Here is an 18,450-nt window from a genome sequence, read left to right as displayed (position 1 = left end):
TGTTCACTGCACAAAGTGTCACAGACAGAAGAACAAAGAACTTGTGGAGAAATGATGTCCAAGTTGATAACTTTATTGAATATAGTATCCACATAAATACATCTAGAGCTCAGGAGTATTTGGTTGAAATTTGTTTGACTAAGGGGATAGTTGGCTTGAAATAATTGAGAAACACTAGTCTAGCTGCTAGCAGATTGTTGCCTCTTGTATCATATCTTGGACAACAAGTCCTATTATTTGGCCCTCAACTCTTTGACTGTTTATGACACAGACATTTTCAGGAGGATTGCGAAGACCTGCAACGTGACATAAACACACTCGAGAAATGGGCCGCGACATGGCAAATGAGGTTTAACGTAGATAAGTGTAAGGTGATGCATGTTGGTAACAAAAATCTTATACACGAATACAGGATGTCCGGTGCAGTACTTGGAGAAACCCCCCCAGGAAAGAGACTTGGGAGTACTGGTCGACAAGTCAATGAAGCCATCCGTGCAATGCGCGGCAGCGGTGAAAAGGGAAAACAGAATGCTGGGAATGATTAAGAAGGGGATCACAAATAGATCAGAGAAGGTTATCATGCAGCTGTACCAGGCCATGGTATGCCCTGGAATACTGTGCCCAGCACTGGTTGCCGTACATAAAGGACATAGGGTCCAGAGAAGAGCAACTAAAATAGTTAAGGGCCTGGAGGAGTTGCCGTACAGTGAGAGATTAGAGAAACTGGGCCTCTTCTCCCTTGAAAAAAGGAGACTGAGAGGGGACATGATCGAAACATTCAAGATACTGAAGGGAATAGACTTACCGTATTTTCACTCATATACCGCGCACCTGTGTAAAACGTGCACACGGGTATAGCACGCGGGGAACTGTAATTTATGTAAATAAATTTTTATATACCGCGCACACCTGTATACTGCGCATGCCGCCCCGACTCTCCCGTCACTGCCCGACTCTCCTTTCGCCCGCCCCGACTCTGCTCTGGCCAGCCCACTCTCCTTTAGCCCGCCCCGACTCTCCTCTCCCCCTTGAAGTCCTGTCCCCACCCTGAAAGCCTGATGCCCCCCCCCGAACGACTGCTCGCACCCTCACAGCCTCCCCCCCCCCCCCATCATGTAGAAGTTTCCTACCGTCGTCCTGCTGCTTCCTCTGCCAGCGATCCTGCCCCTTCTCTTAGCCCTGCATCTACGCTGCGTCTACCCTGCTTCCTCTTCCGGTGGTCCCGCCCTTTCTCTGACATCAGAGAAAGGGCGGGACCGCCGGAAGAGGAAGCAGGGTTGACGCAGGGCTAAGAGAAGGGGCAGGACCGCCGGCAGAGGAAGAAGCAGGATGACGGTAGGTTTGTGACCCAACAGCAGCAGTTCTTATGTTCAGCTCGGTGATCACCAAATACCCAGTCATCTAACCAGCATGCAGTGACATTTTTAATTAGAGAATGACATGGGGAAAAATTTGTCCCCATTTCTGCGAGCTCGGTCCCTAATCCGTCTCCTCAAACCATCTGATCCCATCAGCACAAGCTTCGAATAGTTATGCTTTTATATTGAACTTATTTTATTAAAGTATAAAAAGAAATGATATTCATTTTATTGTAATTTTATAAACACAAATAATAGAGAGTAAGGATCAATAAAACCCCTGTCTCCCCTCCCTTTCACAAATATCCCCTCCACTATCGAGAAAACAGAATAAGCCAAATTATTACAGAATGCTACACAGAAAAATCATGCTAACAGAATATCACAGTCACACATGACAGGAATAGTGTTAGGGGAGGGCAACTGCCCCCTGGTCAGAGAGCCCTAAGCCAGCTGGAAGCTAAAGAAGCATGGCCTGGGCTTTGCGGTCCCCAGTTATGTCTAACACCAGCGCTAGGAGGATACATATTTCAAATCTGATATAGTCTAATAGAAATAAAATAGAAAATAATTTTTTTTTCTACTTTTTGACTCAGGCTCTGGTCTCTCTTTTCTTTTGCCTTCTCTTCTCACTTGCCAGGGTCTCCTGACCATTTGACATTTCTTCTTTCTCTTGCTCAACATCTATCTTCTATTTCTGTGTATGTATTATTCCCCATGTTCAACATCTCCCTTCTCTATGTCTCCTATACATCCCTTTCTAATATTTCCCCTGTGCTCATCCCCTCTCCCTGTGTACAGTATCACTCCTCTATATCCCTATGCCCCCCTGTCCATCATCTTTCTTCTGTGTTCTTATTCTCCTTCATGTCTAGCCATCTTCTGTGTCCATATACCACCCCCATGTCTAGCATTACCCCTGTGTCCATTTACCACCCCCATGCAGCATTCCCTTTTGTCCCTGTTCCTATGCTCCCATCCATGCCCACTATCTCCCCTCTCAGTCTCTCTTTCCTCCCTTCCTCTGCAATATTCAATATTTCACTCACTCTTCCTTCTCCCCCTTGGTTCAGCTTTTCTCTTTCCTTCTCTCTTCCTCCCTGCAGGTCCTACACCTCTCTCCCCTCCCTTCAGCACACAGGTGTGGGTCTGGCATCTTTCCATTTCCTCCAGCTCCACTCCACCCACCACATGGGCCCAGCACCTGTTTCCCTTCTTCCCCCAATTCCCAGACCAGATCCAGCAACTGTTTCTTCCTTTCAGCTCCAGCTAGTCCAGCAGTCCAAGCAACCCCCTTCCCCTTCGAAGTTGCAGCAACAGCAGCCCCTCACTCCCTATTGCGGGACCAACAGTCCCCTTCCCTCACAATCATGGCTACTGGCCCAAAAAACCTACGCCTCACGGAACAGGCCTACCAGCCTCTTAAAAGCTTCATAGCCATCCTACTGTTTTTGCTTTTTGATGACTCGTAAGGGAAATCCTGGCTCCCTCTGGTCTCTACATTAAGCGACAGGCTTTGGACTTCTTCCTCAGGTCTCCTAAGTATTAACTCTTTCCATCTCCTTAACTTTCTTTCTAGAAATTCGGCATGTTTTTGCAGAAGTACTAGAGAAATACAGCATCGCATACAGCCGGATCCCTATAGAACCAGGACTGTGCAATTGTGACTGGATAGAGCAAGACCTCATGGAATTCTACCTGGGGGTAGAAAAGGATTCCATTAACACCCTGGATGTGTTCACAAGGCATGGCATAAGGTAGACGAAGGATATTTAATACGCATCTCCCCCCAAAAAACATTGAGATTTGTCTCTAAGAAACATTTCCTGGTAAAGTGTACATGTCATGTCTGTTTTATGAGCACATTTTCCTCTGTAGCATTTATCTTCCTTGGAAGAGTAGGAAGGCTATCAGCCCAGCCATCACTGGAACCTGCACAGGGCAGGCTAAACGGACAGCACAGTTACTTACCGTAACAGTTTTTATCCAGGAACAGCAGGCAGCTATTCTCACAAGTGGGTGACGTGATCCAACGGATCCCCGATGCGGACGCCTCACAAGCAATCTTGCTTGAAGAAACTCGAAGTTTCGAGTTGCCCGCACCGCGCATGTGCGAGTGCCTTCCCGCCCAGCGCAGGGCACGTCTCCTCAGTTCAGATAGCTAGCAGAGAAGCCAACCCAGGGGAGGTGGGTGGGATGTGAGAATAGCTGCCTGCTGTCCCTGGATAACAACTGTTACGGTAAGTAACTGTGCTTTATCCCAGGACAAGTAGGCAGGTATTCTCACAAGTGGGTGACCTCCAAGCTAACCAAAGTGGGATGGTGGGAGAGTTGGCAATTTAGGAGAATAAATTTTGCAATACTGTTTGGCCAAACTGTCCATCCCGTCTGGAGAATGTATCCAGACAATAGTGAGAAGTGAAGGTATGAACCGAGGACCAAGTAGCAGCCTTACAAATTTCCTCAATAGGTGTCGATCTGAGGAAAGCAACAGAGGCTGCCATTGCTCTGACCTTATGGGCTGTGACTTTACTTTGAAGGGGTAATCCAGCCTGGGCATAGCAGAAAGAGATGCAAGTCGCCATCCAGTTGGAGATGGTACGCTTAGAGATAGGACATCCCAACTTGTTCGGATCAAAGGAGACAAAAAGTTGAGGAGCAGTTCTGTGCAGTTTGGTGCGTTCCAAATAGAAAGCCAAAGCACGTTTACAGTCCAGAGTATGAAGAGCTGATTCTCCAAGGTGAGAATGAGGCTTTGGAAAAAACACTGGAAGAACAATGGATTGGTTGAGATGAAATTCAGAGACAACTTTAGGAAGGAATTTCGGATGAGTGCGAAGCACCACTTTGTCATGATGGAACACCGTAAAAGGATAATCCACAACCAATGCTTGGAGCTCACTGACTCGTCGAGCAAAAGTGAGGCCAAAGAGAAACACCACTTTCCAAGTGAGATACTTCAGATGAGCCTTGTCAATTGGTTCAAATGGAGGTTTCTTAAGCTGAGAAAGAATGAGGTCCCAAACCACAGGAGGCGGTTTGAGAGGAGGATTGACATGAAAAAGTCCTTTCATGAACCTGGAAACCACAGGATGAGCAGAGAAAGGTTTCCCTTGGAGAGGCTGATGAAAAGCAGCAATTGGACTCTGATCGACGTAGACTGGAGACCAGAATGAGAAAGGTGCATAAGATAGTCCAAAACTGAAGACAAGGAGGAATGCTGTGGCTCCTGATGATGAGAAAAACACCAAGTAGAAAATCTAGTCCATTTTTGGTGATAGCATTGTCTAGTAGTAGGCTTCCGTGAAGCTTCCAAAACATCCCTCACAGATTGAGAAAACTGTAGATGAGCTATGTTGAGAGGAACCAAGCTGTCAAGTGGAGAGACTGCAGGTTGGGATGAAGCAGAGATCCCTGATGCTGTATAAGCAGCGAGGGAAAGACTGGTAAAAAGTATGGCTCCCTGCTGCTGAGTTGAAGTAGAAGGGAGTACCAAGGCTGTCGGGGCCACCGAGGACCAATTAGAATCATGGTGTCATGACCGGACTTCAGCTTGACTAGAGTCTTTTGAATGAGAGGAAATGGAGGAAACGGATATAGAAAGAGATACATCCAGTCCAGAAGAAAAGCATCTGCCTCGAGGTGATGAGAAGTGTAGATCCTGGAGCAGAACTGAGGCACCTTGAAGTTGTGGGGGGCTGCAAAGAGGTCTATCTGAGGCGTTCCCCACAGAGAGAAAATGTGATGAAGGAGCATGGAATGGAGGGTCCATTCGTGAGGTTGTAGAAGATGACTCAAGTTGTCCGCTAAGGCATTGTCCGCCCCTTGAATGTAGACAGCTTTGAGGAAGGTGTTGTGGCGAATTGCCCAGTCCCAGACTTTCAGAGCCTCTTGACAGAAGGAGGCCGATCCCGTGCCTCCCTGTTTGTTGACATAATACATGGCGACTTGGTTATCCGTGCGAATGAGGACTACACGGTTGTGAAGCAGATGCTGAAGAGCATTGAAAATCGCCCTGAGTTCCAGGAGATTGATCTGGCACTGGCGATCCGTACTGGTCCAATAGCCTTGAGTGCGGAGACCATCCAGATGAGCCCCCCAAGCGTAAGTCGAAGAGTCGGTCATGAGGACCTTCTGATGGGGGTGTGTGTGAAAAAGTAAGCCTCTGGATAGATTGGAAGAGAGCATCCACCAGCGAAGAGACTGTCAGAGCAGGAGTGACCTGGATGTGTCGAGACAGAGGGTCGGAAGCCTGCGTCCACTGAGATGCCAGGGTCCACTGAGGAATTCTGAGGTGAAGTCTGGCAAAAGGAGTCACGTGTACTGTCGAGGCCATGTGGCCCAGAAGAACCATCATGTGTCTCGCCGAGATGGACGGGCGAGAGGACACCGTATGACAAAGGCAGAGAAGAGCTTCCAGACGCTGCTGAGGGAGGAATGCTCTGAGTTGGATAGTATCCAGAACAGCTCCGATGAATGGAAGAGTCTGAGAAGGTTGAAGATGGGATTTTGGAAAGTTGATCTCGAACCCCAGACTCTGCAGGAACCAGATAGTCCGCTGGGTCACCAGGACGACCCCCTGAGACGTGGAATCCTTGATGAGCCAGTTGTCCAGATAGGGAAACACCTGAAGACCATGGTTCCTGAGCGCTGCGGCCACCACAACCAGGCACTTGGTGAAGACTCTGGGTGAAGAGGCCAGGCCGAAAGGGAGTACTCTGTACTAATAATGAAGATTTCTCACCCGAAATCTGAGGTATTGCCTGGAGGCCAGATGGATGGGAATGTGAGTGTAGGCCTCCTTGAGATCCAGAGAGCATAACCAGTCGTTCTGCTCGAGGAGGGGATACAGAGATGCTAGGGTTAGCATGCAAAACTTTTCCTTGACCAGATACTTGTTGAGCACCCTGAGATCCAAACTAGGACGCAGATCGCCTGTCTTCTTTGGAACAAGGAAGTACCGGGAGTAAAATCCCTTGTTCTGTTGAGCCAAAGGAACTGGCTCGATAGCTCGGAGCTGCAACAAAGCCTGAGCTTCCTGAAGAAGAAGGGCGGTCTGGGCAGAGGATACTCTCTTGGAGGATACTCTCTTGGAGGATGTTCTGGAGGAACTTGATGGAATTGAAGAGAGTATCCCTCCCTGACGATGGAAAGGACCCAGAGGTCGGTGGTAATAGTCGTCCATCGATGGTAAAAATGATGGAGACGACCTCCGATAGGGGGAAAAACGGGGAAGGGCAGAACGACTGACGTTATGCTCTCTAGAAGACAGACAAAAAGGCTGAGGAGCCTTGGGCACAGCAGGTGGTTGAGGCTTCTGCTGCTTCTGTGGATGCTACCTCTTGACAGGCTGGCGAATGGCAGGAGCCTGTTTTGGTGGATAACGCCGTTGGTAAATCAGAGGCGGGCATGAAGGACGAGAAGGCACTGGCTTAGGCTTAGGACGGAGAATAGATTGGAAGGATTTCTCATGGTCTGAAAGCTTCTTGTTCACTGCCTCAATGGACTCATCAAAGAGGTCAGTGCCAGCACAAGGGACATTAGCCAGCCGGTCCTGTAGATTAGAGTCCATGTCGATGGTCCTGAGCCACTCCAGGCGTCGCATGGCCACCGAGCAAGCAGTCGCCCGAGCAGACAGCTCAAAGGCATCATATGAGGACTGAAGCAATTGCAGCCGAAGTTGAGACAATGAGGCCAGAACCTCCTGGAACTCAAAATGTGCCCGAGGATCCAAGTAGGCCATGAACTTGGGAAGGATGGACAGAAAAATCTCAAAATATGTAATGAAATGAAAATTGTAGTTGAGGACTCTGGAGGTCATCATGGAGTGTTGGTAAATCCGACGACCAAATCTGTCCGTCGTCTTGCCCTCCCTGCCCGATGGAACAGTGGCATATACTTGAGAAGGGTGAGACCGCTTCAATGAAGATTCCACCAGAAGGGATTGATGAGATAGTTGAGCACCATCAAACCCCTTATGATGAACCATCCGGTATCTGGAATCCAATTTGCCTGGAACAGCAGGGACGGAAAAGGGAGTTTCCAGACAGCGGGCAAAGGTCTGATCCAGTAGCTTATGAAGAGGAAGCTTGAGGGATTCAGCAGGAGGTTGAGGGAGATGCATGGTCTCAAGATACTCCTTGGAAAATTTGGACCCTGTGTCCAGTTGAATGTCCAACTCAGCTGCCATCTGACGGAGAAAAGAAGAAAAAGACAGCTGATCAGCCAAAGCCGGGCCTCGAGAGGGACTTGAGGATGTCGAGGCTTCTGGATCCAATGAGGACGGTGATCTAGATGGGGAAAAGGATCCCATCGTGTCCTCGAGCTCCGGCAGTGGAGGAGGCGAAGTAGCCGGTGGAGAAGGCTGCTTCCGATGAGGCAAAGCATGCCTGGATGAGTGCCTCGAAGAATGTCTCGATCGATGATGCGAGCTGTGTCTGGAAACAGGCCTCGACAAACGAGGTGAGTGTGTCTTCGCTGAGGCCCCCAGAGAATGGATGGGGCTGGAAGCGGTGGATCGAAGCAGAGGTGGTTGGCTGGAAGCACCACAAGGCACTCGCAAGGATTCGAGCCCTTGCATCGAGTGGATCGGTTCCAATGGAGGCACTCGCAAAGACTCTACTCTTTGCATCAAGTGAATCAGTTTCAATGGAGGCATGGGCAAGGACTCTGCTCCTTGCGATGCATGCATCGATGCCAGACCAGACACTCTGGCATGAGGAGTGTGTGGTGCAGTGGTTGGATCTACAGCCTCAGCACCCTGGGGTTGTGGGTTCAAACCCCGCGCTGCTCCTTGTGACCCTGGGCAAGTCACTTAATCCTCCATAGCCCCAGGTACGTTAGATAGATTGTGAGCCCACCGGGACAGAGAGGGAAAAATGCTTGAGTACCTGATTGTAAAAACCGCTTAGATAACCTTGATAGGCGGTATATAAAATCCTAATAAACTTAAACTTAAACTCGCAGAGATTCTGCTCCCTGTAGAGAGTGTGTGTACGGCTGAGGCACAGGAGGCGGAGAGACCTCCATATGCCCAGGCTGGAGTTGAGAAAGAAGCTTCGGCCCCATTGTGGTAAAGAGCTGAATGAATTGCTTCTTAAGTAAGGTCTGGAATGAAGCCGGCAAAGATGGATCTGCGTCACCAACGGGACCACCTGCACGGGCTTTGTACTCCCTTGACGCAGCGTGAGAGTGCTTGGACTTTGATGTCTTGGGCACTTTGAGCACTACCGGGGGAATGGGGAGCTGCGCTATCTGACCTGAAGAGACAGAGGAAGGCACTGCAGCTGGCGTCGAAGGCTGAGTCGGTACAAACGAAGCAGGTTTGATGAGGCTCGGAGCAGCAGACGTAGAAGGCTGGAGAGCTTCAGATGAGGTCAAAGGTGAAGCACCCTTCGATGACAAAAGCTCCGTCGAAGACTCCATGCTGTAAAGCTGCTCCCACAAGAGGCAACGACGCTTGAAAGCACGGGCTGTAAGTGTTGAGCAAGGCCGGCACGATTTCGGGAGGTGTTGAGGCCCAAGACACCGAATGCAGCGTCGATGAGGGTCCGTCAATGAAATCGCGCGTTGACACTTGGAACACTTTTTAAAACCGGTCGCAGGCTGGGACATAGGCCGAAAAAGCTCCGCCGCAAGATCGAAGCTGCAGGGCTGCGGCCAAGTGGCCTGCCCGGTCGAACGAATGGAAGAATTTTTTTTTTTTTTTTTTTAAACAATAAAACATGATGAAAATCAGCGATTGTGAGAAAAATAACCCAAAACCGCGGACTTAAGAAGGCACAAGTGAAAAAACTTCACGCAGAGAGTCGAAGATGGACTTCTCGGCTCCGCGGAAAAGTAAGAACTGAGGAGACGCGCCCTGTGCTGGGCGGGAAGGCACTCGCGCATGCGCAGTGCGGGCGACTCGAAACTTCGAGTTTCTTCAAGCAAGATTGCTTGTGAGGCGTCCGCATCAGGGCTCTGTTGGATCACGACACCCACTTGTGAGAGTACCTGCCTGCTTGTCCTGGGATAATGTAGAGCTATGTCTGGATCAAATTTTCACAAATGTATCCATTTCTAGCCCAGTAATTATGTACCAGAAATTTCATGTCCCAAGAGTTGCAAGTGCATACATGCTGTCTGTGATATCCCTACCAGGCCCTAGTTATGTTATGTTGGTCATTAATACTAGTTTATAAAGACTGTTCCATAAAGCTTCTCCTAGTGAAAAGCCATGGCTGAAATTCTTTGCCATTTGTGCAATGTGCTTAATAAAAGCTGGTGTCCAGGAGAAAACAGTGGTCCTACTTAGCAGGCCTGGAAGTGCCTTCGCTCTGTTATACAAAAGGTCTGCCAATTGCAAAGATTTAATTCTTATTTTTCTGTCTAGATTACATTTAGAGACAACAGAGATCTCTTTTGTATATTAATGAATGTAAAAAGCTTGGGAATAAAGTGACTATGGGCATTCCACAGAAGAATGTAGGGTATGTATTTTAGGGTATGTATTTTGTTATATTTATTTTGACTGCTGCTTGCCTTTTGTAGGTGGCCTGAAGTTTACATAGGTTTGACCACAATGGGAAGACACATGTCTGGCAGGAGCATACAGCAAGCTATTGACAGAAGCATTGCAGCCATCAAAAGCAAGGCTGAGCACACCAGTGATGATTGGAGTTCATTACCTGCACACAGCTCTCAAGGCAGAACCATATCTATTGAATTAATGGTGCACCCAGGCTATCCCAGCATCGCTCCTGAGGGCGGCTGTGGTGAAGGCCCAGATGACTTCTCCCAGTCATGGGAACGTGGCCATGAAATGCAAATGCTGATGGCTCCAGCAATGCAAAAGTATTACCGAGAAAGGAACATTCAGCTCTGTGCCTTTCAAGAACTTTAGCACAGAAACTCTAGGAAGCTGCAGATCCATAGCCGGGAAACCTCTGGGCTTGGTTGCTGAGATTAAGCCCATCACCTTCCATGCAGCTGCCTCCAGCATGGCTATACCAAGAATAGAGGCCACATGCTGAAATACCAAGGTTTGAATGCAGCCCCTGTGAAATGGCATTAGCCTGTTCTATTTGTGAGCTAGTACAGAGCTGGTATTACAACCCTAGTTGTAATACCAGTGGATGCTTAGTAAAACTGGATAAAGGATTCTCAGCCAGAAAAATCTACTACTACACTGTGAAGCACTGTAGAGGCAATGTAGCATTAGGCCAAATTTAACATAAGTTGTTACAAAAAGCCAATGCAAACTGAAATTATATTAGTCATACACCACAGCGAAACATGATACATACAGTACAGTTCACATGCCTCTTTGGCCCTAGCAGTGCTAATTTTAGCCTAGGAATATACTGTATGCTATATATGGTGGCAAATATTTTTATTTAAAAAAAGGAAATTGTATTCTGCCAATCTCAAAGTTCTTAGTATTATCCAGTGAATATTGACAGCTAGAATCACATTACAGATATATCATAATACATAGACTTTAAAAACACACATAATATTTAAGACATTTGACAATCTTTTACAAAAATCACTCACCGAATCATGCTATTGAGGAGAAAATACCTGAATAAAAAAATATTTTAAGAACCTTTCAATATTTCATTAGGTCTCAGTCTGAGGAGGCAACAGACAAAACACAACTCCCAAGTAGCTGATTGTACTAGCCACTTTAAGAGAAGGCACGTTTAACAGACTCTGTTTCTAATACAGTAGAGCTCTGATGTGCAGACACAAGAAATTGCAAAATAAGCTACTCCCTCCTTATTTAATAGAGCAGCAGGCTGAGAACTAGGGGAACCTGATTTAAATCCTACTGTAGCTCCTTGTGGTCTTGGGCAAGTCACTTTACCCTTCATGCCTCAGGTACAAGTTTATTGTGAGCCCTTCAGGGACTGCAAAATATTTATTGCACTTGAATTTATGCTTGCAGGTAGAATATAGGAAAATTATGCACAGTACATGGGAAGCTAGTGTAATTCTGACTAAACAGGAATGTGCCTCATGAATGTGGGCAGCCAAATTCTGTACTAGTTATAGGGCTTCCACTGAGGACCTAAATATAGAGTTACAATAGTCATTCAGGGACAGCATAAACTGTGCAAAAGTCACACATAGATAAGTACAGCTTAAACTTATGCAAAGATTGTGGTTTATGAACCCATTGTGTTTAGTATGTGGTTTAAAAGTTAGATTACTACTACTATTTATTAAAGTGCTACCAGAAGCACAATGTGCTGTACGAAAGATGTGCAAGAGACAGTCCCTGCTCAAAGAGGTTACACTCTAAGACAGAGAAAAGTGACATATATGTTACTTAGGTGGAGGAAATATAAGGGCCTAGAGGTAGGGAAGAGGGAATTACAACAGATATGGATGGATGCTTTACAAGTTGTCAGGGTAGGATATAAACACAGCTTCAAAAAAGTGGGTGTTTTTAGCCTGGATTTGAACACCACAAGAGAGGGGGCCTGACACTGAGTCAGGCAGGATGTTCCAGGCATAAGGCGCAGCAAGGCAGAAGGGACCGAGTTAGGATTAGGCAGTAGAAGAGAAGGGCATTGACAAGAGAGACTTGGATTCTAGTCCTAAATACTGAACATCATTCAGTATGGTAGAAAGTTGTTCTTGTTCAGCTCCTCTCCTTCAGTTTGGTCTAGGGGCCATGTGTGGTCTTCTCAGAGGTCATCAATTTGGCCTGGCTTTGGATTCAAGCCTTTACAGGACAGAGTCCACTGGCTCGTACTGTTAGATTGGTGTTTTTTAGATAGAAAATTTTGCATAGGTTAAGGCTGTTTTATCAGATGCTCTATTCAGGCTAGTTGAGTGGTTAGTCCTAATTTTAGACTATTGCAGTGTTTGAGGCTTTCAGGACAGTTATTACACCATTTTCAGGTAGCCCAGAATACAGCACAAATTTTATTTTATTTTTAAGGTATCTAAATGGCCAGTAGCACATCTTCTTTTGGAGATATTACATTAGTTCTCAGTGGAAACATAGGTGCAATTTAAGGTGCTGTGTGGTTTTTCAGGCTTTACATGATAAATGCCCTTTCCAATGGAGTAAGTGTGCCATTCTGGATGGACAAGTAATATCTCCAGTTTTTCATCACCTCCTCCTTCACCAGAGGGCTCTGCTGCCCCCTTCAGTTTTTCCTTGAGTACACGAACTGAAGGAGTCTCTGATCTGCTCTGTATATTTCTTTGGTCTTTTTCAGTTTTGGGTAGTTTTCAGTGCTCGGAACAACCTACTTCAAGGAGTAAGCTCTGCCTGCATGGAGAAGCAGACTGAGGTCTGTAGCTGACAGGCCAATCCCTCTGTGGTACCTGTTAGTTAGTATGCAAAAAATTTTGTGGAGCTCAGGGTCTGGTCTCCTAGTAGCTTTGCTCACCTATTGGGTCACAGGAGCTTGAGCACAGGCTATCAGCCATATGTAGGGGGCTCAGCGAGGATCTTCAGGGTCCTGGTTGAGTTTGCCACACTCCTTCATGCCCACAGGTTCAAGGCTCATTCAGACTTTGATCCAACTAGCAGCCTGAAGTTTTCAGCGTTGGAGGAACTATCTCATTGAGGCAGTGATTTCTGCTCCCAGATCCAGCTAATTGAAGAGCTGAGGAAGGCTGCAGCACACATCTCTACCACAAATCACAGCCTATGGGGGGGGGGGGGTGTCCTATAAAAGCTGATTTTGCAGGTTTCTGCCCCTTCCTTAGGGATCCCTACTCCAAAATCCCCTTTTTGGTGTTTCATTTTTAGTTATGGCATTTTGGAGCCATTTTTTGATGCTAAAATGCTGCCTTGGGGGCCATCTTAGATTTTCTGACTTTTTTAAAAAAAATTCTCCAGAACTTTCAGATCACTTCATTTTGCCTCAAACTGGCTGGGATAGATTATCAGGCTCATTTACCCATAATTCATGCCAGGTTTGCATTGGATGGGCACCCGTGCCACGCAGCACATGAAGAGGGTGGGAGTGTCTGGCTTAGCATCCCCTTTGCTCTCTAGGGCTGAGGGGGCTCTCTTAACTAAGGGAGGAGGGGTCTGTCAGCTGGGATTAAATCCCTTCCACAGCCACGGAATAGTGGTCTACTTAAGCACAAGAGCATAGAGGATGTGGAGCCCAAGAGACAAGCTGGGAGTCATCTAAAGAGGACTCTATGCTGTCCAATACACCATTTTCTCCTGAATTTGTCAATCTGATGTGGAGAGCTTATCTGGATGGACAATATCCCCAGAGGTCTGGTCGTGCACTAAGAGGCACGGGAGGGGGCTTTGGCTCTCAGGGCATGTCTAGCTCAGTATCAGAGGCTAGCTAGGATCCGGTGGACCTTTCGGATGGAGACTCAGTGGATGAGGGGGCTATCTGTGTGCCTTTACTGGCACAGACTGAGCCCTCCCCGCTGGGAGATGCAGGGTCACAAGCAGGTGTGAATACGCAAGATACAGTGGTGGCCCTCAATCTGAAGGATGACCACACTATTCACCAACTATTCAAACCCTCAGCTCTGTTAGAGCTTATTGTTGACTCTCTGCAGGAGTTAAACTTGGATTCCCATCTGCTCCCTGCTCTATACTGAGTGGAATGAGAGACCAGTCATCTTCGTTTCCCTGGCATCCTGATATGAGTGTTTTAGTCACGGAGCATTGGGATGCTTCTGAAGGATCCCTAAAGGTAGCCAAAATAATGGCTAGGCTGTATCTGATAGCACAGGAGTGTCAGCAGATGTTTGCTCAGCCTAAAGTAAATTCCATAGTAATGCAGGTTCCTGCCAAGTGCAAGTACTTGCCAAGTGAGGAAGGCATAGGACAACCAGAGAAAGCAAACAGTTCAGAGGTTGTTAGATATGCAAGCCATAGAGACCGTGCCGCCCAAGGATTCAGGCTCAGACAGATACGCCATATATTTCATAATGCCTAAGGCAGGCTTAGAAGATTGGAAACCCATTCTGGATTTTACACACATTCAATGCAGCACTGAAAGTTCCATGCTTACACATAGACACAGTGCAGTCAGTCATAGCAGTGATGACACGGGGGGGGGGGATTTCTGGCCTCTCTGTATTTGACAGAGGCCTACCTGCATATTCCCATCTTTCTGGAACATAGAAAGTTCCTGAGATTTCATGTCCTGAAGAACCATTACCAGTTCTTGGCTCTTCCCTTTAGATTGGCAACAGCAGATCACACGTTCACCAAGAAGATAGTGATGGTAGCTGTGCATCTTTGCAGGACAGGACTGCAGGTGCATCCATACCTGGACGACTGACTGATCAGAGCCTCATCATTCTCATAAGGAGAACAAGCGGTGGTTCATGTGGTCTAAGTCTTGCAGAGCCTGGGCTGGATAGTGAATTTCCAACAGAGATAACTGGTTCTGTCCCAATCCTTGGAATACCTGAGAGTCTTCTGCAACACGGCAGTAAGTCATGTCCTATCTTCCAGAGGCACGCAGACAGAAGCTTTGTACTCAGAATACAAACTTGTTGGTTAAGCCAGCTCCATCCATATGGCACTACCTTCAAGTGTTAGGCTCTATGGCAGCCACAATAGACGTGGTCCCCTGGGCAAAGGCTTACATGTCCTTTCCAGAACGCTCTGCTATTGGGTTGGTTGCCTCAATCCCTGCCTTTATCTCTGCTGTGGACTCAAGAATCCAGGACTAGTATAGGCTGGTGGCTCAATCAACAGGTGTTATCAAGAAGGGCTCAAGCCTCTCAGAATAGCTTCTTGGGTAATCATGATCAAAGATGTCAACCTATTTAGCTAGGAGGCTCACTACAATAGACACCCAATCCAGAGGCATTTGTTGCCCCCCCCCAAGAAGTGGTTGTACAACAGATTGAAGCTTCGAGCCATTCGTTTGGCATTGCAGATGCTGGAGAAGAGTCTGGAGGGACAAGCAGTCAGAGTCTTCTCAGACAATGCTACCACAGTAGTGTATGTCAATCACCAGGGAGGCACCAAGAGGGCACAGCTGAGCCTTGAGGCCCACTCTGTTCCAGTGGGCACAGTGTTATCTTCAGGCTTTTTCAGCGGCGCGTCAAGGCCTATTTTCTCAGCAGACAGACACTGAATCTGGGAGAATGGCCAGTCTGCTACAGCCTTCCAAGCCATTGATCAAGCGCTAGGGTCACCCAACGTTCGATCTGATGGCAACAGTAAGAAACAAGAAAGTGGACTGCTTCTTCAGTCCAAGATCTGAGCCTGGAAATATAGGTCTGGATGCTCTAGTCCAGTTGTGGCCAAAGAATGAGCTCTTGTTTGTGTTTCCTCTGTGGCCCATGATAAGGTGGATGCTCCAATTGGATTGCAGGCCATCTGGGAAAAGTAATTCTTGTGGCACCAGATTGGTCACAAAGACTATGGTATGCAGATCTAGTGCATCTTCAGAGGGGTGCAGTTCTCAGACTAAGTGCAGCCGGGCCCTCTTTCTCAGGGGCCAGCGGTCATAGAAGATCCATATTACTTTGCTCTTAGGCATGGCTCTTGATCATGTGGTGCTAGTGTGAAAAGGATACTCAAAGATAGCAATTGCTCTGTTCTCAGAGCCACAAAGCCTACAACAGTTTCTGTTTATTCTAAAGCATGGGAAACATTCCAGCACTGGTGTATTAAGGAGATGGCGGAGCTGTTCTCTGCTCCAATCTTGGTGGCAGTAGCTTTCCTCCAGGGTGGCCTTGACAAGGGTCTTACAGTGGCATCCCTCAGAGTCCAAGTGGCGGGACTCTTGTTTCAGGGCTCAAGAGTTTAATGTTTCCTTGGCATCTCATCCAGACATAGCCAGATTCCTAAAGAGGCACTACAGCTCAGGCCCCTAGTAAACACCCATTTCCATCAAGGAACCTTAACATGGTTTTGCAAGGTCTCAGTCAGGCTCCATATGAGGCACTTAAGGAAGCATCCTTGATGGATTTTATGCTCAGACAGTTTTTCTTGTGGCTATTACCTCGGTGAGAAGTCTCAGAGCTACAAGCATTTTCATGCAGATAACCCTTTCTCAAGATCATGGAGGCTAAAGTTTCTAGGTGCACCATTCTGTCCATTTTGCCAAAAGTTGTTTTGACTTTTCACGTCAATCAAGAAGTAAGATTGCTAGCATTCCAGTCCACAGGATCTTAGGAGGACCAGATTCTAAAAATGTTGGATGTGAGGAGAATCCTACGATATCTTGAGGTTAACAATGAGTTCAGGCTGTCTATCTTTTTGTGTTCCCCAGACTTGATGGAGCACACCAGCATCCAAGACCATGATTTCCAGATGGATCCGCAGGGCCATTTTGTCAGCATATACTGCCCATGGAAAATAGTCATCAGTATTCATGAAGGTGTATTTGACTAGGAGCATGGCTTCTTTGTAGGCAGAAGTTTGGGCAGTTTCCCCTGCGGAGATTTGTAGGACAATGTCCTGGTTCACTCTACATACATTTTCTAAGTTTTATAGAGTGGATGTGGCAGCAAGGAGGTCCTACCCTAGATTTCTGGGACTGCTTTTGTACATCTTGTTCATCCAGAATGATACACCTATTGCACTATAAAAAGAGATTAGATTCTTACCTTGCTAACATCTTTCTTAGTAGATGTGTCATTTTTGAGCCCTGCCCTATCAGTATCGCCTACACCTGCCTACTGTCTCAATCAGAAAGTCCAAATCCAAACTGATATTTTGGATGTCAGACCTTGAGGGTTTGAAGAATAATCTATTGCTATAACACATTAGTGGAATGTTTGAAATCCGCAAATGTTTCTGATTGGTACATATGATTATTTTGATGTTTTGATTGTTCAACTTCAATGTTTAACATGTCTGTTATATTTTCAGAGCAAAATGGAGTTCTAGTTCAGGGAGTTTCCCTATATCCCTCCTTCACATGTGTTTCTATATAGAGCTATTACCTGCTTTGGTACAAACTGAAGAGGGCAGAAGAGCACACTGGTGGAGGTGGTGCTGAAAAGCTGGATTCCTTCTGCACGGTTCTTGAGCATGGAGAGATTATCTATCCATCCAGAATGACCCACCTATCTACTAACAAATATATTAGCAAGATAAGAACCTAATCTCTTTTCTATCTGGATCAGAAGTTGACAAGATATACCCCTTTTTGCACACTTCATTCTAATCAGGGAATGCTGTTAAGACGTTCCTTCAGCCATCACATAAGGGGTTCTTGTTTGAAGGTCAATGCTTTTTTGGAGGCTTTCCCCATTCTGTGGAATAAATTGTCAATCATGGAAAGTTTTAAAAACTTGGCTGTTCCCAGTAAGCTTAAATAGGGATAGTGGAAGATCGGAGGTTTTTTAAGACTAGGTGTGGAAAGTGTTGAAGGGAAAAGATGATTGCATTTGGATAAGAAAGATAAAATTGTATTTATTTAAAACTGTATTTATTTAATTTTGGGACTAAATTAAGTTATGTTATGTAGAAATGGGGAGATATATTTGGGTAGCTATGTTGGGATTTTATTTGTACACTGCTTTAATTGCTTTTGATTAAGCAGTATATCAAAAACAGTATTTAGAAATACAGATGTTTAAATAATGTTGTACAATAGAGTGATTGAGTCTAAAGCTCTGCCAGTGGTTCAGGTATTCCCTGGAATCAAGTGCAATATAATGCTGGAATTTTATAATTAAGTGCAATACAGCTGATTTCCTAGAAAGCCGCTTTTACTTTCTCTATGGGAAAGACAGCAAGAAGTAGCAGTCAGGTTGCTTCAACAGCTTCCTTGAAAATGAGAATTATTTGTTTGAAATGTGCCTTATTTAAAATGTCAGTAATCTTAACAGTGAAATGGAAAATAAAATCAATATTAAGGTATGTGTCACACTGTGTGAATATTGCAGAATTTTTTAAAAATCAGCATTAGTCCCAAAGGAGAACAAAATTCATTTTTCTAGGTAGATAGTGTACATTTATAAATGACTGAATGAGGCCAAAACATATCCATTACCCCTCTCTCATTTGCCACTGCTAAAATAGCAGCCCCTGCAAATTAATCATTTGAATGCAGTCATAGTTACTGGTCCAGGTATGCCATCATAGCCCCTTCATGTGCACTCCCTCCCTCAATCCATCGGTAACTTAGGAGGTGCTTTT

The 18,450-nt window shown here is 46.2% G+C and overlaps 1 protein-coding gene across 4 annotated transcripts in view; it reads left to right on the top strand.

Annotated features, from left to right (window-relative positions):
• The window catches only part of YDJC (YdjC chitooligosaccharide deacetylase homolog), a 33,129-nt gene extending 14,976 nt beyond the window's left edge, over nt 1–18,153 (top strand). For all 4 annotated transcript variants that reach the window (XM_033955522.1, XM_033955521.1, XM_033955523.1 and 1 more), the window contains exons 5-6: nt 2,938–3,115; nt 9,891–18,153. In XM_033955522.1, coding sequence (XP_033811413.1) covers nt 2,938–3,115; nt 9,891–10,242 — 530 coding nt within the window. In that variant the 3' untranslated portion in view covers nt 10,243–18,153. The remainder of the gene's footprint in view (nt 1–2,937; nt 3,116–9,890) is intronic.
• The last annotated feature ends 297 nt before the right edge of the window (nt 18,154–18,450 follow it).

The sequence above is a fragment of the Geotrypetes seraphini genome, chromosome 8 (genome assembly GCF_902459505.1).
Source record: "Geotrypetes seraphini chromosome 8, aGeoSer1.1, whole genome shotgun sequence".
NCBI lineage: Eukaryota > Metazoa > Chordata > Amphibia > Gymnophiona > Dermophiidae > Geotrypetes > Geotrypetes seraphini.
This window is presented reverse-complemented; position numbering and strand designations above follow the sequence as displayed.